Raw genomic sequence first — 23857 nt, 5'->3', positions numbered from 1 at the left:
AGCTTGTGCATTTAAGGACATGTACAAACATGATTAAAAGCAGCATTGCTTTTAATAGCAAATCTGGAAACATCTCAAATGTCCATCAATAGTAGAGCTGATTTCAAAGGGTTGTGGAATGATACACTACTGTTAAGATAAAGGAACCATAGTTAACATATCAACAAAGAAATTTCAAAAACAAGATGTTGGAAGGAAAAAAAATCAAAAACAATACATAACATTTGACTTTTTATATATTTTCAAAATATGCAATACTAAAGACACTTTTCTTAAAGATTTATTTTATTTATGCATATAAGAACTGGGGTACAGGCCAGAGGTTTGGGGGGTGGGAAGATCCACCAGAGACAGAATGGGAAACAGAACAGGCAGATTGAAACACACTGCTGAGGGGAGCAGTGGGTGAGACAGGAGAGTTCTGCTGAGGCATATGGGTAGCTCCCTGGCCGGGGATCGAACTCATGGTGCAGAGGCTGAGGGTAGCTTCATAGTGCTGAGACTTAACCCCTACCGCCAACAGGGAGGCCCTAAAGACACTTTTTTAAGGGATGCATTCATATGAAGGAACATATTTTTAATAAGAAAGAGGATGAGAAATACAAAATTCTGAATCTGGTTGCTTCTGGGGACAGGAAAGGGCGATGCAGTGGTGGAAGGAAGCACACAGGGAGTTGAGCATAGAGCAGACTTTCCCTTTAGCTGCGGTGTGCTGTGTTCCCCAAACTTTCCCTATGTGATGGAGTTTATTATATTATGTTCATGAAATAGTCCCTAATATCTTAAAACAGAGTGGGTAGAGTAGAAAACAACATAGATTGGGGTGAGAGGACTATGCTTGTAATTTAGAAGCTATTGCAGTCCATTTCCCAAAGCATACAAGTTTTACATTCACAGAAACAAACGTTTTCAGACTTTGCCTCCCATAAAGCCTGTATGTTGTGAGGAGGGCCTGACAGGGCATATTTGTAGACCCTGAAATAAAATTCTTTGTGATATATTTGCTCCTGTTTGCGTGTAAGTACTACAAAGCATATATGCATCCCAGAGTGTGCAAAGAAAAGTTGAGAAGAATTACAAGAATCTGTAGATTCTGACAAGTAGATTTTTCATTTTATGCTATACTTGGCTGTAACCTTTTTAACTTATTGTATATTTTCTTTCATTTGCCACATGAGCTTTGCTTTTCAATTAAATTATTTTTTGAATGGGAACAGGAGGTGAAAGAGGATATAGGAAAGGACTTAGCACAGAGCTTGCCGTGCTCTTCTCCAGCCTCCTGGCTCTGTTTGACCACCTGGGGGGGCCAGAGCCACCTGGCGGGGACAGAAGCCGACAAGCCCCGCCTCATCCCGCCGGGCACCTGGGTGGTTGCCCTGGCAGCCGGGTCTTGCGTGGCCAAAGCTCACAATAGGCCCTGTCTGTGCAGTTCCCACCCCGCCCCCTGCGCTCACCTGGCCCAGCGCTCGCTCGCACGCAGACCGGAGGCCCATGGACACACACACCCCCTTCTCTGCTGCCCAGTGCGCCGGGCTCACCTTCTCTGCCCTCAGGGACACAGCTCTCCGCAGGGCGCCCAAGCTGGATTCCAGGGGCCAGAGGTAGCGGTTGGGTCCAGAGCCTGATCCAAAGAGAACCAGAGCAGAGGCTGCCGTGCGCCCCCGCAGGCCCAGGCATTTCTGTGGTTGGTCACCCAGGGCTCCTGACCCAGGGCTTAGTCCCACAGGACTAAGAGGTGAGTTTGGCCCGTTGGTCCCTGCCACCTGGTCTTTCCCTTGAAAACCATCTCTACCCATCTGCCCCTCCACTTTTTTCTCAGACATAACACTGAAAGCAACAGCAAAGAACACACACACACACACACCCCAAATTAAAGGGTGAGCTGAAATCCACAGAAATTTGGTAAATTCATTGTGAGTCTGCAACCAAGGACTTTGCTAAGTACTTTACAGGGATGATCTCATTTCCTCATTTACCCATAAAGTGGGTACTATTATTATCCTCATTTCACAGATGAAGAGACTGAGGCACAATCTAGATAGATATCCTGCCCTGGAAGCACAATGTACTTGGACACACAGAACCTGCAAATTTTTTCTATAGTTTCAGAGTATTTAGATTCTAAACATAGAACTCAAATCAAGAAATCCTGTTCTATCCCACTATATATGAATTGTCTGTATAAATGTCTAAGTAGATGAGCCAGGGGCATAGGTAAAATATGCATGCTGAGGCATAGGCATAGGTAGTGACCTTCCTGAGGATCAGAGATGCCACAGCGTTTACAAGGAACCCAGGAGTAGAGGGCAGACTTAGTTATTTCCTCCATTGGGGAAACTCTTGATTAGTCTTGGTAGCTGGCTGTTTTGAACACTGCACAAGGCACCACTCTCTCCCCAGGAATCTGGGGCTTTAACTAGGAGGGATATAAACCTCAGAGCTGACCCATGGACTGCTGAATTCATTAGTATAGCTGCTAGTTGCTTCTTAGAGGTGGATGCTTTCAAGGACAATAGTGAGGTCTCTCGCTAGGAAGTCTGTCCATGCAAATGAGGAGGCATCTAGTCAGTACAATGAATAAACTATTGGGCTGTCAGAAAAGTCATGATGCATTTTTTCCTATGTTTTTAAAAAAATATGTTATGACTTTTTTCCAATAACCTGATATTTGGGAGCATCTTACCCTATTGGCATATGATATACTTAAGTATGCAGTATGACAGCACTGTACCTCTCCAGAGTATGACTGATGAGGATAATACAAGCCACAGAAAAACAGTAGAAAGACTCTTTAAGAGGTCATCATGAAGGCTTTGGATTTATTCTGATTACAATGGAAAGTTATTGTCATTCTTTTAAAAGATGGTTTGGAGAGAACTTTGTGGCATGAAGGTTATGTCTGTATCTTGATGGGGTTTGGGTTACTTAGGTGTATGCATTGTTAAACTCATGGAGTGGTACACTTAATTCTTGTATATTTAATTATGTATTCAGTAGAACAAAAAGAAAAAAGGACAAACTCTGAACTCCAATTAAGGCTATGTATACTAGAATATACCTGCAATTTCATTTGAAATGGATTAAAAAACAAGATTAGGCAGCACTCCCACTGCCCACCTGTGACTAAGCAGGTGCTTTTCCCCAACTCTCTCCCTCTGCAGGGCAGCAGCCTCCTGCCTGCCCGTGACCTATACTATGCTGGGACTTCTCTTCACTGACCTCCCTCAGCAGAGGCCACTCTCCTCAAGGCCACCTGCCTGCAACTATGCAGGCCTCTCTTAGCAAAACCTGTCCCTTTCCCTTTCCCTAATAAACCTGCTCTTTAAATTTGGGAAAGAAGAAAAAAAAGATTAGTGGATTGAGGCATGATAGATAAAGCAAGTAAAGCATTCATGGTGTAAGATCTCAGTAGAGGATATACAGGTTTTCAACTTTTTTTTTTTTTATGAGTTTTTTTTTAATATTTATTTATTTATTTATTTTTTTTTTTTTTAGAGGCATGTTTATTTATTTATTTATTTGCTTGTTTGTTTTTTTTTTGTTTATACAAGCACTGGGTACAGTCAGAAGCGCAGGAGGGTGAGAGAATTCACCAGAGCCAGAGCAGGGAGCAGAGCAGGCAGAAGGACCGAAGTACACTGCTGAGGGGAGCAGCGGGAGGCAGGAGAGGTCTGCGCACCATGTGGGACCCTCCGCCGGTGGCCAGGGAGCAGCCGGGGACCGAACTGGCGCCGCGGAGGCTGCGGGCAGCTTCGCAACCCAGCACTCAACCGCTGCGCCACCGGGGAGGCCCAGGTTTTCAACTTTTATGTTTAAAAATAGTTTTTAAAAATGCTGTGGGTGGAAGCTTGCCTAATGTTATCTGATGAACATTTTTAAAAGACTGACTAGATAATGAGTTATAGGGAACTATTTTGAAAGCAGTGAAGCAAATTAGGCAGCTGTGGCAATGATTTCACTTAGGATGGTAACACTGGAAGGTGATGTCAGAATATATTCTGGAGGTAGAGTTGATAGGATTTGCTGATGAATTTAAAGAGTAAGGGATCTATGAGGGAGAGAATGGATGAAGACTAACCCTTAGTATTTTAATCTGAATTGGTGAATAGATGATGCTACCTTGGAGATGGGGAGAACTGGAAAAGGTTGGATGATATTAAGAGTTCTGCTTTGGACCTACTACATTTTAGAGGCCTATTAGATATCCATGTGAGAATGATGAGCCAAAAGGCAAAAAATATAGCTTTAGAACTGGATTGAGTCAGGAACGACTAAATTTGAGAGTGAGCAATTGAAGTTGCAAACTGGGAAGAAGATCATGAGATGGGATAAGGTCAGCAGGGAGTGTGTGATTAGGGAAGAATCCTGATCACTCTAACAATTAGGTTTTTGAAAAAAGAGGGACGTCCAGATAAAGAGACTGAGAAAGGGTGGGTGCAGATGTGGGAGGGAGATGGCAATGGATATGTTATGATTGCCTAAGGAGATATAGTTAAGAAAGAACAAGAGCTCAACAGTGCAACACGGAGAATTAGGTGAAGGAGTAGATTTGTTATAGGCAAAAGATAGTATAAAGTTTCAGATTTTATACTAAGATGGAATCTTTCCATTGTAAATGACAGAAACTCTACTGGCTAGCTCATGCTAAATTAAGGTCAAGAGAATGATCTATTTACTTATGCAAGCCTGAATACTGAAGTGTAAGCGCAATTTTTGGCACAACTGAATCCATAGCGCAATGACTGCCATCAATATCAATCTCTTTTTATCTCTCAAACACACATAGTCTCCATGATAGCCAAATGGATGCCTGTAGCCCCAGCTCCACTCCCACTGCTTAACAACTTTAGCAGAAAGAGTTGTCTTTTCACATGGTTTTGGCAGAAAGTTCCTCTAAGTATACTAATTGGCTGATGTCTTTTCTGAGTATATGCTTGAGTCATTCACTGTAACTGGGAAAGTGTCACTCAAGAAGGCTAGACCTGGGCCCCCCTGGTGGCGCAAGGAGTTAAGAGGCAACCTATGACGCTGTCTGCAGCCTCTGCAGCACGAGTTTGATTCCCCGGCTGGCCAGGGAGCAACCCACATGGCGCAGCAGACCCCTCCTGACTCACCCGCTGCTCCCCTCAGCAGTGTATTTCAGTCAAATCTGCCTGTTCTGTTCCCCACTCTGTCTCTGGTGACCCCTCTGACCCCATCCCCTCCATACACATACACCTCTGGCCTATACCCCAGCTCTTGTATGCATAATTTTTTTTTTTTTTTAAAGGCGGCTAGACCCTTCCCTGTGCCAGGGAATGAAAGAGATGACCTGATCCAACATGTTGGGAATAGAAGCTTGCTTGATTTTATCTGATCTACATGTTGAAATGATTTCTTTGAGATCTGAATAGTGGGTGGACTATAAGGATTTTGTGGAAACAAGGAGGCGAATTTGTAAGCTATAGCAGTGATATTCTAGGATAGTACCATTGTGCTATCTGGAATGGATTCCTTATTTTATACCAGGTTTCTTTTCCCAAAAGAAAGAAAAGCAACTGGGGATAGCTAGCATGGCCTGTGACTCAATACAAAATATTGCACTTCCGTAAACAGTAAAAGATAATCATCTATTCGAATGCACATCTTCATGACCATTTAATTGTGGCATGATATATGAAAACTTAGAGTTGTTTCTCAACCATTTATCTACATCATTTCCATGTAAGACCATATAAGAATCATCCATCCAACTTTTGTGTCTCACAGTGTTTGCTTGATCTCTATTTAAAATTAGCACCTCAAAATTCTACACATTCTTCATATCATTTTAACCACTAAAACTGCTAGAGTCTCTATTGTTGGGGACATATTGGTACAGAGTCATGCAGTGGTGAGACCTAATCTCTGCCTTGGCAATTTGTTAGCCTTACCCTCACGGATGAATGCAAAAACTGTCAAGGAGGAAAGAAAACTACATAGCAAGACTAATATTAATTATGATGGAGATAGGTTTTGCAATATTTTAACTTTGTGCTAGATGAATATATTTTCTAATTATATGTAATTTCTACTGTCATGTAATCTGTTGCAATAAATTATGGTAATAATGTTTCATAAGAAACTGCCTCTCTTCATAGACAAGATGATATAAACTAATCATAATGAAGATGACACAATTAACTTTGACTTTTGTGTTTTGCTGCTTTAGCTTTTGTCTTAGTTCAGAAAAGCATTTTCAAGAAGCTGGTCGAATATGGCTTTGACAGATAAGAGACTTGAGAACTTGCAAATCTACAAAGTCCTTCAGTGTGTTCGGAACAAAGACAAGAAACAAATAGAGAAGCTGATCAAACTTGGATACCCTCAACTCATCAATTTCACAGACCCTGTCAACGGACACAGCGCTTTGCACTTAGCCTCAGTTTCTAATGATATTGACATGGTTAGCTTTCTCCTTAACCTTGGAGCTCACCCTGATGTGCAAGACCAAATGGGCTGTACTCCAACTATGAGGGCCGCAGAACTGGGCCATGAATTGTCAATGGAAATATTAGCAAAGGCAAAGGCTGATATGACTATAGTTGATAATGAAGGAAAAGGTAAAAATTCCAATATCCTATCCAACAGATGCAATCCACTTTTAGCTAGAAATAATGGTCTTTTTTTGCTTTCCAACTTTAGAACTGAATTATTATAGTTTTCTGCGATAGTCTAGATTCTTACTCCTGTACCTAAGGAGACCATATTTCCATAATCAAAAAGAGTATGGTTTATTTTAGGGAAACCAGTTCTAAAAATTTTCTCAGTTAAAAAGAAAATTAGGGTTAGATTAATCTGTGTTTGGTGGGTTTTTTAAATGTGGAGAATTTTCAAAATGATACATTGCTATTACTATAATCATAATTATCCATTAAAAATAAAATTTAGAATGAAAGATGAGGGAAAGTATTTTTGTTTAGAACCTCAAGTGGTACTAGACCTAGGACTCCAGATGGATTTTATCCCCCTTTCAGTGGCAATCTGATATAGGAAGAAATTGCATTGGGAATTTAAGAGGATTAAGGTGGTTTCTGGCATAAACTCTAATTTTCTAGGGTCATTTTAAACTGTATTTGGAAGTATGACTTGAAATTTGAGATTCAGAATTTCCATTATTATGAAGAAATAATATATTTAACACATAAAATGTACTCTCCTATGTGTTATATATATATTCTTTGTTTTATCTTGCTATGTATGTTATTTTCCTTCTGGTTGAATTTTCTTAAATTAGTGACATATTTTTAGTTCTTTCAATGGCTAATAGCTTTATATAGATATACCCCTGATATAAAGATATTTCTTGTGTTAATGCCCTAGGCTTTAAGAAGTATTCATTGATCATTATGAAAGGTGAGATTAGTACAATAACCCTCCTTTTCAATTCTTCAGCTCCCTGTCAGCCACTGATTTCAGTATATTATAACCATCTTAGTTCTATGATTTATTTTATACATTTAAATAATAAACATCTCTGACTTATTTTATCTCTTTATATACTTTGAATACTATATCTAACTCCAGAGGCAAAAGATGAAAAAAATCACATGATTATACCATCCCTCTCCCTCTTCTCTTCCCTCCTAGTTTTGTTAAATCACATGATGATTGCTACATTACTAAGAGTTCCAGTGTTTTCCTCTGTATCTAGAATTCCTGAGATGATTTAGCTTTTTTTTTTTTTTTTATAGAGGCATGTTTTTTTTGTTTATTTATTTATTTATTATATTTGTTTGTTTTGTTTATACATGCACTGGGTACAGTCAGAAGCGCGGGAGGGTGAGAGAATTCACCAGAGCCAGAGCGGGGAGCAGAGCAGGCAGAAGGGCTGAAGTACACTGCTGAGGGGAGCAGCGGGTGGCAGGAGAGGTCTGCGCGCCATGTGGGACCCTCCTCCGGTGGCCGGGGAGCAGCCCGGGATCGAACCGGCGCCGCAGAGGCCGCGGGCAGCTTCGCAACCCAGCGCTCAACCGCTGCGCCACCGGGGAGGCCCTGATTTAGCTTTGATTCTGTGATTGAAGAAATTCAGTATCTATCGCTGGTCTGTCAGTCATATATTCTCTATTAATCTCCTGGTAGACTCATTTTTGGCTTTATACCCTCTGATATTTGTATCCTTATATTAAAATGCCCATGGCTTTTTTTTATATGAACAACTTTTTGACTGTTACCCCAACTTTCTTACCAACATTCTTCCCAGAGAGTACAACAATATCCCTGGTTTATAGTAACATTTGGAGTAGTCTTAGAGCATGGGGATTTAGCATTTCCCACTCATCAGTGGAAAGAAATGATTTTCCAAAATGGTACAAGCACTTGCCATAGAGTTTTTCTTCTCATTACTGCTACACTAACAATCTACTTCATATAAACAGTTTCAGAGGGAACCCAGGGACCACACCACTTCTGGCACACACAGTCCTCCCCGTGGCCAGAGGGACACTTGGGGGAGAGTTGTAATCTGCAAGATGCTAAATGTACAGTTTTGACAGGGGCTCGCATCCAGATCTCAGATTCCTCCCTAAACCAGATCCTCATCACACTTGGGTCTGACTGTTCTAACTCAGAGATTGGATTTCTTTTCTGTTTTATTATCTTGCTGTTTCTGTTGGTTTCAGAGGGGAAATCAAAGTAAACATGTCTTTGATCCACCTACCATCTTCACTAAGAATGGATATCTTAATTATTTTGCCTTATATACAGAGACTGCTAGTTAAGTACTCTTTGGGGGTTCTGTTTTTCTGCAGGTATTTTGTTTTACTGCATTTTACCTACTAAGCGGCATTATCGATGTGCATTGATTGCCTTGGAACACGGTGCAGATGTCAATAATTGTTCCTATAACGGAATGCCAGTATTCCTTAGAGCTTGTGAAGAAGCACATGATGTTAGAGATGTGTGCCTGACCTTTTTGGAAAAAGGAGCCAATCCAAACGCTATCAACTCAGTATGACCTTTCCTGTGATTATAAATATTACGGGTTTTTTTTTTCAATTATAGAGTCCTAGTAGTTATAATTTTTTATTTAAGCTATGGTAAAATTATCCTGTTAGCTTATAGACTATTCATTTATATTCAAAATGATTTAAGATTATATACTTTCATTATCTTTTTATTAAATATGATTCTACAGTCTAATCCCTAATTACATTTGGAAAATTGGTATTTATTGTAACATTATAGGGAAGAAAACATTTATGCCTTCATTGTTGTGGAAAGAAAATATGTAGTTCTGCTGCTTTCCTTATTTATTTAGCTTCCTCTCATTTGACTAATTTTATTCAGTTTTCTTACCTTGTAATCATCATTTCCAAACAATAAAAATATTTTTTCTCACTAGAAAACACCTATAACCTAATTTTAGCATATACTTTGCCCTCTTTTTCCCTTCTTTTCTTGTTTTCCTTGCCAACAATAGATATAGATATAGAGAGATAGATAGATACATATATATGTATTCTTTTTTTAATTATTTATTTATACAGAACCAGGGTACAGGCCAGATATGTGGGAGGGTGAGAGGATTCACCAGAGACAGAGTGGGGGAGTGTAACAGGCAGACTGACTGAAATACCCTGCTGTGGGGAGCAGTGGGTGAGAGAGGAGAGATCTGCTGCACCATGTGGGTATCCCCCCAGCCTGCCAGGATCGAACCTACACTGCAGAGGCTGCGGACAGCTCCACAGTTCTGCGCTTAACCGCCTGCACCACCAGGGAGGCTCAATATATATTTTAGCATGATTTTCTCACAGGGGCATCTGTTGTAACCTTGATTTTGATTTTAGAATTCTATATTTTGAATATTAATTCATTACATTGACTTCATTTCTCTTATTTGCTACATAAAACTATTAAAATATTGAGAACTAAACATGTCACTTTCAATCTAAGGTCAAATGGATTTAGATCAGGTTAATACTGTATTTATACTGAATATGTTATTTAATAGGACAGGTATAGACAGTATTTGATCTGTTTTGTTTCCAGTCCACAGGTCGCACAGCTTTAATGGAAGCATCAAGAGAAGGAGTGACAGAATTAGTCCGAGGGATATTGGAAAGAGGAGGTGAAGTGAATGCATTTGACAATGACAGACGTCAAGCTGCACATTTTGCTGCCAAAGGAGGCTATTTTGACGTAATGATCTGCTCTTTGCTTTAACATTTTTGGTGGCTAGAAATTTGATCTTATTTTTCTGAAAAATTTAAAATATCATGTAGTTATGTACTAAGACAGGATTTTTTTCTGAGTTACCAGCTTGATTTCCCTAAATAATTCTAAAGTTCTATTTAAATCAACTTATTTTGTAACATTTTATCTCTTTATTCAGATTTTTCTGCTTTGCTAATTTATTGATTCAAGATTACTAGTGATAGTTTTATGTATCCTTCAATTATGAAGGATATGCAAAAGTTAAAACTTATGCAAATAGGGGTCTGTTTAAGGTCTCCATTGTGTATTACAGTCTTCAAAACATGATATAACCTAACTGCAGGGAGAATAATGCAAACATTCACTTATTTCCCTGTTATCTGAGTGTATCACCTTGATGTGTATGTGATTCACCTTAATTTGAATCTCAACAGTCCTGATTACCTGGCAAAGGAATCTCAATGACAGTTACATAGCAGAAACAAAATAGGAGCCAATGCTATCCTGTCTTGTTAAATTCTGAATTACAACCAAAATTTCTTTGCCCAGTATTCTTGGTTTTAACATTATCTTTTTTTGGTCATGAATCTCTTTACTCTAATAAAATTATGCATAACAAGGAAATCACATTTGGTAAATAATTTAATAGCTGTTAATAGCTGCCATAGTCTAATACTTTCTAAAACTGCCTAGGTTTACCAAATGGACACTATCCCAGTTGAGTATAGAGTTTTCTATATACTCTAGGTCAACATGGCATGATAGAACTTTTGACAATGATGGGAAGGTTCTATATCTATGCTGCACAACACACTACAGTAGTCACATGTGACTCGAACACACTAAATCTGTGAACATAAGGCACTGAGTTTTAGAAATCTGTTTTCCATTTAATTTCCATTTAATTTTAACTAGACATGTGTGGCTCGTAGGTACAATGCTGGGTCTGGGTCTACTGTGGGTCTAAATGCCAGTCTTAGTAAACGTGCCTGCCTATTCCTCTACAATATCCACTATTTGTTTTGCAGATTTTGAAGCTTCTTTTTGCCTACAATGGAGACATGGGGCTGATAGCAATGAGTGGAAACACACCACTTCATCTTGCTGCCATGGGTGGTTATGCAGATTGCTGTAAATATATAGCTCAGCGAGGTAAAATTATCTAGCAACTTTATACTTAAAGCTTTTGTGATTTTCCCATGTCATAGATGAGTGGTGAATGTGGGCCTGCCACTTGTCAGTTGCTTGTTCTTTTCAGTAACCCAACCTCACTCATATATGTAAAAAGAAAATTGAAATTTTTTTTTTTCTTGCACTAGCTTCTGTAAAGTCATGAATCTGGTTAGATTATTCTTGAACTGTAAAAGAAATTGCTCACAAATCACCCAATTATTAAAATGCTCATAGCTGATTGAACTCTTCCTTTTAAAAATGTCCATGTCAGGCCTCCCAGTGGCGCAGCGGTTGAGCGCTGGGTTGCAAAGCTGCCTGAAGCCTCTGCAGCGCTGGTTCGATCCCCCACAGCCTGGTGAGGGTCCCACATGGCGCGCAGACCTCTCCTGCCGCCCACTGCTCCCTTCAGCAGTTTATTTCGTTGGTCTGCCTGTTCTGTTCCCCGGTCTGGCTCTGGTGAATTCTCTCACCCTCCTGCACTTCTGACTGTACCCAGTGCTTGTATAAATAAATAAATCTTTTAAAAAATGAATAAATAAAAAATAAATAAGAATGTCCATGTCATTCTTAAAAATGGACAAACACTGGATACCATGTTTGTTAGTCTGAATTGGGGTGGAAATCTTTGGGGTTTGTTTTTGTTTCTTTTTTTTAAGATTTATTTATTTTATACAAGAACTGGGGTACAGTCCAGATGTGCCGGTGGGTAAGAGGATTCACCAGAGACAGAGTGGGGAACAGAACAGGCGGATCGACCGAAGTACACTGCTGAGGGTAGCAGCCGGCGAGACAGGAGAGGTCTGCGGCGCCATGTGGGACCCTCCCCGGCCAGCGGGGATGGAACCCACGCTGCAGAGGCTGCGGCCAGCTTCACAGCGCGCGCTCAACCACCTGTGCCACCAGGGGTGGCCCGGAAATCATTGTTTTTAGAAATTTTGTGTTCAGTACAAAGATAACTTTTCTGGATAATTTAAATTATAGGGAAATGTTTTGGGAAGAAACACGAGATAAGATGAAAATTTTCATGGCAAATTTGAACTATAAGCAGTATTTATACTTTTAGCATTTCCTGTAACTTTTGACTAACTTTACTCATTTGGAATATAAACTATATTAAATATAACAATGGGTTCCTTAAAGTAACAATTACTAATTAAGTATAAAGGTATGGATAAATTTGGTGTTAATTAAGTACTAATTGAATGTAGATTAAAATTTTAAACTTTGTTAGAGATGGAACTGAAATCTACTAAAATTAATGTCAGTGGATTTTCCCAGTTTATAAAAAAATTGGAAAAAATTTAAAGACCACTGACCATATAATAGAGCAAAGGAAGTGCTTTCATTTTTCTGTCCTCTACATGACAGAATTTTAGAAGCCACTGGGACCTAGAGATCCTTTACTGTAACCCCTAAAGAATCAATAAGACTATAATTCTTGCATAACTAACACTGTAGTAATGATCTACTTTTACTTTTACAAGTTTATGTTCTTCCCCCCACCTCCCCCAGAATAATTAACACTTCATTTTGAGCAAATGAAGAAAGAAAAATACATCAAGTGTAGTTTTGTCCTCATATACTATCTCATCCATCTTTTCAAATCTATCAGCAGTTTATTCTTTTAACAGTTAATTCACTTTCAACATTGTATATCCTAAAACTACAGATCTGTCCAAATGGAGACAAGCTTCTTCAATTCAACATGTTGACCTGTTTCTTATTGGGACAAACATACAACACTCTACATACACTTAGTCCTGGAATAAAGTCAAGGCAAGCAAATTGAGATGCAAAGAGCCAGAGCTTGGTCCATGCAGGTTTGGCCCAATGATGCAAAAAAGATTCATCTTCCCAGAGCTTGATCCTTGCAGAAGGTTAGATTGTTTCTCTAAAACAAATGTCTGAATATGTTGTGCCCTATCGAGCCTGTTAGGAAGCACAACCACTTCACCAGGTCCTGTGTGGCTGAGCCAATTCCATAGAATAAGCATTATCGGTTAGTTACATTTCCACCATTAGAATCTTTTTTTTTTTTAAAGATTTATTTTTTTTATACAAGAACCGGGGTACAGGCCAGATGCGCGGGAGGGTGAGAGGATTCACCAGAGACAGAGCGGGGAACAGAACAGGCAGGCTCACGAAATACGCTGCTGAGGGGAGCAGCGGGAGCAACAGGAGAGGTCTGTCCTGCCATGTGGGACACTCGCTGGCCAGCCGGGATCGAACCAGCGCTGCAGAGGCTGAGGACAGCTTCACAGCACTGCGCTCAACCGCCTGAGCCACCTGGGGAGGCCTGACCATTAGAATCTTACATCTTAGGCTCTCGGAACGGCAATAAAGCATTAACAAGGAAACACTGTTTCTGAGTAAACTCCCTGGGGTTAGTATCTTCTGTACTTAAATGTAAAACATTTGTGCTGGCTGGGTTCTTTCCTCATTAACTATCTTCTTTAAAATGCTCCACTTTTTAATCATAATAAAGTAAATATCAAAATTAACAGGCAACTATAAACCAGAGACATTCTATGGGGGGAAGAGGGGAGTAGGATCAAAACAGGGGTGGGAAGAGCACAAGGGACTATGTGATGGTGCACGGGTGAATGGGTGGTGGGAATTTCATGGAGACTATACCCAAGATGAGAAAGCATACATTGTACAAAATGAAGAATGATGTAAAAAATATATAAAATTTAACAAATGAAGAATCAAAAGAAAATGCTCCACTCCTGTCCCTGGCCCTGTTGCTGGCATAATTAACAAATCCCTGTTAGCAGTGTGAATGCCAAGTACAGGGGTAGACAAGAGGGATAGGTCATCTTAAGCACCTCGAGGCGAGTTCTCCTCAAGATTCTTGGGCTCTAGTGTTCTGTAATACACCAGCTCAAACTTGAGTATCTTGACACAGAGAAATAGAAATCACAAAGGAAATTATTTATTAATCATAAAGGAGAAACAAAAAGTCCCATGTCAAAGGGAGAGGGGAATAATACCATCAGATTTTTAAGTTGGGATGTTGGAGTCTTTTAGCACATAAAGATTTCTAACTAGGAGAAACTGAGAGCTGAAAAAGGAAGCTAAAGATGCTTTTTAATACTTGGATCCTAGTTGGAGTGAATGTAGAAAGAATGGCTTGGCAGATGGCATATAAATCCTGCAGACACAACTATTTAAGCAAAAAACTCAGTCAAAGTAGCATACTTGGAATTACTATGGAATTACACTATGATATTATTATGCTATGGAAATATACTATCAAGACCAGCCTCAGGGTCTCCTTTTCAATAAACACTGTTCTTAAAACTGTCTAATACAGAAATTCTGTAATCTTTACTGTCCCAGTACTCTTTTTGAGTTTTTCTACTCGTAGCAAAATTATCAGCTTTGGTTAAAAAAATGATATCAAATGAGTATTAATCTTAAAACTACTTTGGTGATAATTCTTGACAAGAATAAAACTAAAAATCATTGGCGGTGCATGTCTTATTTTTGCATACAGCTGCTTATGTGTTTGGTTGCTAGAGACACCGATTGGATAGCATTCTTTTTTGCTTATGTGGTGTAGGTAAAGCAACAGAAGAATCTTGCTCTAGACTGAAATGCTAGGGAGAGCTTCTGCAATAGCCTTTTATATGCATAACTGATTTTTACTATCTCAAGATAGTTATGGTCTTCCTAGGACTTCCAATGCTTTCAGAAATTCATTTCTTTGGAGGATACTTACAAATAATATTGGTATTGTTTTAAGTGAGGGATCAAAAAGAAAAATGAATTTTAATGTCTAACTTACGTAGGTATTATATTGCAATATTTTCAGTTTTAACAAATTCCTTTTTCTTTGTTAAAATTGTTCACATGACCTTTCCACGGAACAATATTAATTAGTACAAATAATGTTAATTTCATGGACAATACAGATAAAATATGGTTTAAGATTGTACTCAGATGAATAGTTAAAGGCATTAAAAAAAGAAATAGGTTTTATTATAATTAAAAAAAAAAAAAAGAAATAGGTGTCTTCTGCATTCTAAGTTGGTAAGGTCCTAAGTAATTTGTTTTTTTTTTTTTGTTTTTTTTTTAAATAAATTTTATTTTTATATTCCTCATACAATTGCAACACCCTTATTTTGACCCCAATTCCTCCCCTCCCCGCACCCCACCCTCCATAGAGTGTCTCTGGTTCATAGTTTTTTGTTGATTTTGATTTTCACTTTCTTATTCATTTTCCTGGTCCCTTATTTAAGTTTTCTAGATTCCTGCTATGAGTGAGACCATCCGGTATTTTTCTTTTTCTTTCTGGCTTATTTCACTGAGCATGATCCCTTCCAGCGCCATCCATGTTGCTGCAAATTGCATGTGTTTATCTTTTTTGAATGCTGAGTAATATTCCATGGTGTGTATGTACCACATCTTCTTGATCCAATCATCTGTTTTTGGGCATTTGGGTTGTTTCCAAAGCTTAGCTATTGTAAACAGTGCTGCTATAAACATAGGGGTGCAGGTGTTCTTTGGAATTGATGTTTCTGTGTCCTTTGGGTAAATACCTAGGAGTGGAATTGCTGGATCATATGGAAGCTCTATGTTTAGTAGGTCCAGAAATCTCCACACAGCTCTCCATAGTGGTTGGACCAGTTTGCACTCCCACCAGCAGTGCAGGAGAGTTCCTTTTTCTCCACATCCTAAGTAATTTGAATCCAGCTTCCTTCTAAATTCATGTATCACTTTGACTCTTTTCTCGCTTGGCATGAAGCCTCCCTAGCAAGTATCCCAATATGATATTTGTTTCAAATATCTATGTGGATCAAAATCTTAATCCTCTGGGGATAGAAATTGTAAATTCTAAGGGAGAGACATGTCTCCCTTAGAATTTACTAAAGTGAAGCACACAGGGGGGGAAAAAAATCAGAAGCTCACTTTGTAATTGCCAAAGCTTCATGCCTCATCTTTGTAAGACTATTTCAGGATAAACTTTTGACTCGTCATACAAAATTAAAAAAACAGTGGATATGTGTTATTTGTAGGGTCCTATAGGTGCCTCCGAACCATTTATAATAACGATGTTTCATGTTTTAGGATGTGATCTGAAATGGAAGAATTTAGATCATAAAACACCCAGGGCTATAGCTAAGGAAGGAGGTTTCAAGGCAGCCAGCAAAGAAATACGGCGGGCGGAGAGAATTGCTAATAAACTAGCCAAGCCAGGAGTCAAAAACCCGAATCCACTCTGGGCGCTTAGACTACACGACTGGTCATCAGTGCATGAGAATTTCCTTCGGGAAGCCTTTTCGTTTGTGGACAGAGGTGACGGGACAGTCACTAAGGAGGACTTTGTGATAGCGCTGGAGGAGAGGCAAGATTTTGTGACCTCGGAACAGCTGGCTATGATAGCTCAGCTTCATGAAAAAAGTCGTGGGGGTGGGGTGAACATCAACGATTTCTTTAAAGGAATTAAATACTTAAACAAGAATTTTGTCTTGGGATCCTTTGGGCCTAAGAAAAAGAAAAAAGGGATGGCCAGAAAGGGAAGGAAAGGCAAGCTGGTTTTACCACTTCCAATCTGCACCATCCCTGATGAGGTGTTTCCTCGACGCAGTGATGGTGGCCCGCCCTATTACATGATCGAAACCTACTCCAACGTTACTGACTGCAATCGGTTTAATCGAGATCATCCACCAGAACATCCCATTCAGGATGACTCTGCCTGGTACATTGATGACCCTGGGAAGGTATTTTCAAATATTAATTTTATCACCAGAGCGGGAGACCTGGCTTCTCTGAAAAAGGCATTTGAATCAGGAATACCCGTGGATATGAAAGACACTTACTATAAAACACCCCTCATGACTGCATGTGCAAATGGGAACATGGATGCCGTCAAGTTTCTTCTTGAAAAGGGGTAGGTTTTTGAGTATGTGAGGTTTCGATTGTCATGAGTTTTCACATTTCAAGGAAGTGACAGGAAGGCTAAGTAACTCCAGAATTTTAGCAGCAAAGGGAAGTGCTTCATTCCTGACGTCTAGAATACTGTTAGATCTTACACATGGAGCCAGGCTTCTTGGAACACAGGAGTGTGTGTGCAGAGAGCTAGTTAATTACAACTGTCCACAAAGTGAAGGTCAAGTTTTTACACCCAGGGTAGAATCCTTATGATTGGATGTCACAGACGTCCCAAGAGTTTAACCTCAATGGCATGAAATCACTTACTACTTAAATTTTTGGTGTTTGTGATAGGAACAGATATGAGAGAAATCTGCCCTCTTAACAAATCTTAAGCAGACAAAACAGTATTGTTAATAACAACCACAGATCTCTAGAACTTTAAAACAGTCTCACCTTTTTTTTTTTTTTTTGGAAGAGATCCAATGATTCAAATAAGTGGGATGGTGATCATAATAATCACTGAAGATGTTTCAGTCTCTTCCCCACAGGTTACAGTCTTATAAATATTTTTTAAATATCAAAGCACAATACTTTTATTTAACTTTTTAAACTAAGGTCGGTGGTTGCTTAAGTCCAGCACTTCTACCATAGCCAAATTACCTGGGGTAATTATTTAGCCTTTTGTGACCATTTTCTCATTTATATAATGGGTTTCTAGTGGGACTAGTTCACAGGATTTGTTGAATATTAAATGAGTTAAAATACTAAAGCACTTGGGTCTCCCCAGTGGCAAAGCAGGTTGAGCACAGCGCTGTGGAGCTGTCCGCAGCCTCTGCAGCTCCTGTTCGATTCCAGGCCAGCCAGGGAGATTCCCACATGACTGGGCAGACTTCTCCTGTCACTCCCACTGTGTATACACTGTGTATACACTCCTTAGCAGTGTATTTTGGTCCTTCTGCCTGTTCTGCTCCCTGCTCTTTCTCTGGTGAATTCTCTCACCCTGTTGCGCCTCTAGCTTATACCCCAGTGCTTGTATAAATAAATAAATCTTAAAAAAAGAAAGAAAAATATATATTTAAGCACTTATTACAATAATTGTGTACTTCATCAAAAGCATGATTAACACTACTGTACTGTGTGGTGTCAAAGAAGGATTCAATTTTATATGTTATCATGATGGATATAAAGCAATTAGTGAGAATTTGGAATTCTAGACAGTGAAATTTTTAGACAAAATAAATAATATACTAACAATTTTAATAATGAAGGTACATTTAGAATTCATATATCGCAGCAAATGTTGACATAAAGTGGAAAAATATAGTTTTTATATTTTTTGTTAGCTTCCACCTTTGCTGAATCTAGCATTATCATTTTCCTTGATTTTAGTCTTTGCAAAAATTTAGGATTATGTGCATTTTTAGGAATATATGCATTTTAAAATGAAATAAAATATATATATACATAAAGAAAGTTAAACCTGTCAAATAATGTAGAACATGTGTCAAGAAAAATTATGGCACAGAGTTTAACTTTATCAGTTTTCTTGGTTTTCATTTGAACAATGTGATGAAATCTTACTTAGCATGTTTAGCCTCTAGTGCTTGGAACAAACTTGATTTTTAGCTTGTGCATGTATCTTATTTTATAGGGCTGACGTTAATGCAACAGATAATTTTCTGTGGACTCCACTTCATTTTGCATGCCATGCAGGCCAGCAAGATATTGTTGAACTTCTAGTTAACTCTGGAGCTGTGATAGATGCAGTTTCAATCAACAACTCAACTCCTTTATGTAGAGCCATTGAGAGCTGTAGCCTGGATACTGTAAAATACTTACTTGATATTGGTGCTAAATTCCAGCTGGAAAATAGAAAAGGTATGTGTTCAGGTTATGAATCATTTAGGTTTGGAAGAGGAGAACTTATGTTAGGTTCCAAACCCATTCTAATTTTTTTCTTGTTGCACCACAATAGCTCTGAGTTATTGCTGGAGACACAAGTTTGAGTTAATTGTTATAGAAGTTTGTCTTCTATTTCTCAAATTATTGGTGTTAAAGGGCTGGCTTTTTATGTTTACAGTCTATCGTGGACTAGTACTTTTGTAAGTTACAATCAAAAGTGATTTATAAGAAGAAGTGGGAAAAAAAACAATAAATTACAAGTCTAGACTTTTCTCTAATATTTAGAATCAATAGCAGGAAATTCTTCTATCAAATTGCTATAGGAACTTAAAACTTATTCTAATTTTTGTAGTTATTTCATTGTGGTCCAGTCCCTATTAGTGTGCAAACCTGTGCCAATTTACAGATCACATCTTGAGTCATCACACTGTTACAACTATCCATTCCTAATATTCTCACAGTGTAAAGCCTTATAGACTTTGGACTCCCTCTTAAGCAAGACATTGCCATTCCTGAATTGAGGCTTTCTCCAGGTAGTAGATAGGCGCTTATCTGATGTCATAAATATCACACCTGAAGAATGAATAATCCCTTGAATAAATATTTAAGCTCCTTGATTGAAGGTTTCCTTTTTTTATTGTAGAGCTCTGCTTCCTTTCTTTTTTTTTTTTTATTAGATAATAAATTTTATTGTTATATTCCCCATACAATTGCAGCGCCCCCATTCTGACCCCAATCCCTCCCCTCCCGCCCCTGCCCCCCTAAAAGTGTCTCTGGTTCATAGTTTTTTGTTGATTTTGATTTTCACTTTCTTATAGTTATTCATTTTCCTGGTCCCTTATTTAAGTTTTCTAGATTCCTGCTATGAGTGAGACCATCCGGTATTTTTCTTTTTCTTTTTGGCTTATTTCACTGGAGCTCTGCTTCCTTTCAATCTGAGAGAGCATTAGTATCTCTGGCTGCTTCTGGCTGCCTGGAGTCACAGGTAGTACTGTATTAGGCCTACTTGAGGACACTGCAGGTGTCATAATACCCAGGCATCTGTGTAGAACACTTGTTGGTCACGAGCTTCCCCAAGTCTGTTTGAATATACCTCCTTACATCATGAGGGTCAAATGAAAGGAAATGTGCTTAGTGTGGAAGAGAATCAGCACAAGTTCAAAATGTAATTTACCAATATTTCTTAATCAATTTTTTTAAAGAAACATGCTCACAAAAATTAGTAAGACTGTTTTGCCACTAAATGGCACTTTAAATTGTGAGACTTGAAGCTGAGTCTACCTTAGAGAATGTCTGATTAGCTCTGTGCCCTTACACATACCACTTACTTTAGTAATGACTTGCTGTCACATGCTTAGGGCTGACGTGCTAGGCTTTATAAGGTTAAATGTTAAAGTTTCTAAACTTAAATATAAAGTTTATTACTAACTAGCTTATTGTAACTCTGAATTTATATTTTAAACAGGGCATAATGCCATGGATATTGCAAAAGCATATGCTGACTACAGAGTAATTAGTTTGATTAAAGAAAAGCTAGATAACTTGCCAAAACCAGCAGAAAGTCAAAAACCAAAAAGCAAGCCCCTTAAAATGAAGACTGAAGGCCCTGAAGTCAAGAAAGAAGAGGTAAGAGAAGCAGTTGACTCCCCAAGAGTACTAACTGGAACCCTTTAAAACCATGTGTGGTTGCTTGTGTACATATTATTACAACATGGGCAAAAGAATACGCAATCAGTGTTCTCAGAAACATGTAATTATTTCAAATCAATAGCCATCAAGAATATTCCTGCTACTGAAAATTCTGAAAAGTGCTCATTGCAAACAGAATCCACACAAAAACCAAGCTGATTCAGCCAAATACAATTAGAATGTTGAAATAAGATCTAGCATTGAATATGTATATATTTGATCCTGAACTATACAGATTTGTTAAGATGGTCCAAACCAGAAAGAAGGGTAACCCTTATAAGAAATGACATAACATGGAGTGGTCTGGATGCCTCTAAACTACCAGCAGAAGGTTAAGATGGTTGCCCATAGGTATTAAGAGACATCAAGACATTTCCATTAGCAACCAGCTAAAGCTCTATTATCATTTTAGTAAAAATATACTCTTTTGACTGATGAGTGGTCACAGGTCAAGAATGAGTATCTTGAAGACTTATGTGGTCTATCACTAATACTACTAATTTTTTAAAAAGATTTATTTATTCATTTATACATAGAAGAACTGGGGTGTAGGAGAGAGGTATTGGGGGGGGGAGGGGGAGAGGATTCACCAGAGACAGAGTGGGGAACAGAACAGGCACATCTACTGAAATACACTGCTGAAGGGGAGCAGTGGGCAAGACAGGAGAGGTCTGCTGTGCCATGTGGGTTAGCTCCCTGGCTGAGGATTGAACTCATGCTGCAGTGGCTTGGCAATATCTTGATAACACTGAGACTTTTACCCCTGCACCACCAGGGAGACCCACTGCTATTATAATTAATAGAGTTAAACAAGGCAAACTAATTTTCTCCCCCTAGTCAAAGTTGTAATGACATTCCATTTGATTTTAAATTATGATCTGTCTGTACAGTAGCATTTTTCTGGCTCCAGTGTAAGATGCAGAACAACAAATAGTATTAGAAAGTGTATCTAGGTTTTTAAAATTACTATTAATTAGTAATTTTGTCTTTCTTCCAGGAACCATTTTCAAAACTTTATACCGTTCCAGCCATATCACAGGAAAAGAAATTACCTACGGATAATGTGGTTTATCTCAATTCATTGATTACCAGTGGTTATACCAAGAAAGTAGATATTACATTTGTTCCACGGAGGGTAAGTACTTTGGAAAGATCATCATAACATGGTATAAACTCATAATGTCCTTTTTCAAATACTTTCATACAGAGCACTCCAAAAAATATTTTCAGGTCATCTTTCATGGTTATTATTTGAAGGTCTTTTTGCCATTCCTACTGCTTCTGACTCAGCAAATCAAACTTATTTAGCTCCCAATGTCTGGCTCCCTTAATTATCACATATTGAGATTTAATTTTCCTTGAAAGATTGAAGAAGTCTTTGTTCAATTCCATTTCTAATACCTATTCCGTCACCAAGCTCTACAGATTTCTTTTCATGGTACTTCTCCTATCCAATCCTTTCTCTTTATATTCAATACCACCATCTCACTTGGGAGTTTCAAGCTAGTCCAGATTGGATAAATTTAAGTAGTTTCATAAAACATCTACTATTAAAGAGGTGGAGGCAAATTTGGAATATAAGAGTGACCTTACCGATGCCCATCAAACCATGCTGAGTCAGAGGCCATCAGCCCAGCTTCTTCTGCCATCTATTTTGAAAATAATTTTGACTTCCCCATCAGACCCAGAAGATAGTAAACCCATGTACCTTATAATTCCATTGTTAACTTGTTTTGATACTTAAAACAGCAGCAACTGGCCTGAGGGTTGGTAGAGGTAACTGAAGAAAATGTCAGTTGTCCTTATAGTCAACCAAGAGAAATAATGGTGCTTATGTTGAAGATGAAAAGCTAAGTTAAAATAGATTTATAAGTAAAACTGGTATTCTTAAATTTACTATGCTGAAAATTGTCTGGACCCTGGCATATTTATTGATGGTCACACTCACACCTGCTCCGTGTGTGGTTGTTTATTTAAGACCTGGAGCCCGGAAGCCACGACAGCAGAGCTGATCAGAAAGAGGGAGATGAGACGTGAGCGGTTCACTTATGAGGTGGACTTTGAAGACTTCTTGACACCCTTTGAAAAGAACATCAAAGAGAAAGCTCAAGCATTGGAAGCTACTTTAAAGACCTAAATTACAGCTGTTGTTTCTTGGGGTAAATATTCTGAGGCTCCAGGACCAAACTTTGGAGTAATTAGATATTTCCATTAAAGCCAAAGGGATCTCCAAGGAAAGAATTTGTAACCAAATATTTGTTTTTGTTTTAACAGGTATAAATGTTCTGGGCTGTCTGGAGAAGGTGTATTTTTTTTTTTTTTTGTAAATAATGATTGTTGTTCTGGATAAATCCCCCAATCTTCTATAAGAATATTAAAATAAATGGCATTTTGGTTATAAATACTGGCAAAAAATTTACAAGGTATATATTATGTGAAAGATATAATTTTGCTGGAAATTGATAAAAAACAAGATAGTGTTAGGAAAGAAAGTAGTTTTCAACTCATTTAAAGGTATTCCATGTTTTTAGCAGCACTATTCACAATAGCTAAGCTATAGAAACAACCCAAATGCCCAAAAATAGATGACTGGATCAAGAAGATGTGGTACATATACACAGTGGAATATTACTCAGCAATCAAAAAAGATAAACACTGCAATTTGCAACAACATGGATAGAGCTAGAAGGGATCATGCTCAGCGAAATAAGTCAGAAAGAAAAAGAAAAATACCGAATGGTCTCACTCATAGCAGGAATCTAGAAAACGTAAATAAGAGACCAGGAAAAAGACTAATCAATACAAAGTAAAAATCAACATCAACAAGCAACTATAAACCAGAGACACACTGGGGGGGGGGTGGGCAAGGGGAGGGAGGGGTGGAGAGAGGAAGAACTAGAGTCAAAATAAAGGGAGGTGCAATTGCATGGGGAATATAACCATAATGAAAATGCATGCATTGTGCAAAGATGAAAAATGATGTAAGAATTACATAAAATAAAATATTTTAAAAAAAGTATTCCAACTCAAGGAAAGTATT

The 23857-nt window shown here is 38.5% G+C and overlaps 1 protein-coding gene across 2 annotated transcripts; it reads left to right on the top strand.

Moving 5' to 3' along the window:
- The first annotated feature begins 1449 nt into the window (after nt 1-1449).
- On the top strand, nt 1450-23213 carry ANKEF1 (ankyrin repeat and EF-hand domain containing 1). 2 transcript variants are annotated; one of them, XM_037494752.2, is made up of 11 exons: nt 1450-1735; nt 6191-6581; nt 8769-8968; nt 10009-10158; nt 11202-11325; nt 16420-17242; nt 18878-19104; nt 20594-20754; nt 21815-21952; nt 22796-22976; nt 23092-23213. In XM_037494752.2, exons 2-10 carry the CDS (start codon nt 6236-6238, stop codon nt 22952-22954), a joined length of 2328 nt encoding a protein of 775 aa, XP_037350649.1. In that variant the 5' UTR covers nt 1450-1735; nt 6191-6235; the 3' UTR covers nt 22955-22976; nt 23092-23213. The 2 variants fall into 2 exon arrangements, with proteins under 2 accessions (XP_037350649.1, XP_054552370.1); XM_054696395.1 differs by lacking the exons at nt 1450-1735; nt 8769-8968 and having other exon boundaries at nt 6526-6581.
- The last annotated feature ends 644 nt before the right edge of the window (nt 23214-23857 follow it).

Source organism: Talpa occidentalis, unplaced genomic scaffold, assembly GCF_014898055.3.
Source record: "Talpa occidentalis isolate TD23 unplaced genomic scaffold, MPIMG_talOcc4v2.1 talOcc4.10, whole genome shotgun sequence".
NCBI classification, from domain to species: domain Eukaryota; kingdom Metazoa; phylum Chordata; class Mammalia; order Eulipotyphla; family Talpidae; genus Talpa; species Talpa occidentalis.
The sequence above is the reverse complement of the archived record's forward strand: the minus strand, read 5'-3'. Positions and strand labels throughout refer to the sequence as shown.

What these genes read in the sequence shown, in the direction of transcription:
- ANKEF1 (XM_037494752.2), top strand. Translation starts at nt 6,236, where the DNA reads ATGGCTTTGACAGATAAGAGACTTGAGAACTTGCAAATCTACAAAGTC. An exon ending in ATCCAAACGCTATCAACTCA is followed by an intron (nt 8,969 to 10,008) that starts GTATGACCTTTC and finishes TTTTGTTTCCAG; the next exon opens with TCCACAGGTCGCACAGCTTT. An exon ending in CCAGCTGGAAAATAGAAAAG is followed by an intron (nt 19,105 to 20,593) that starts GTATGTGTTCAG and finishes TATTTTAAACAG; the next exon opens with GGCATAATGCCATGGATATT.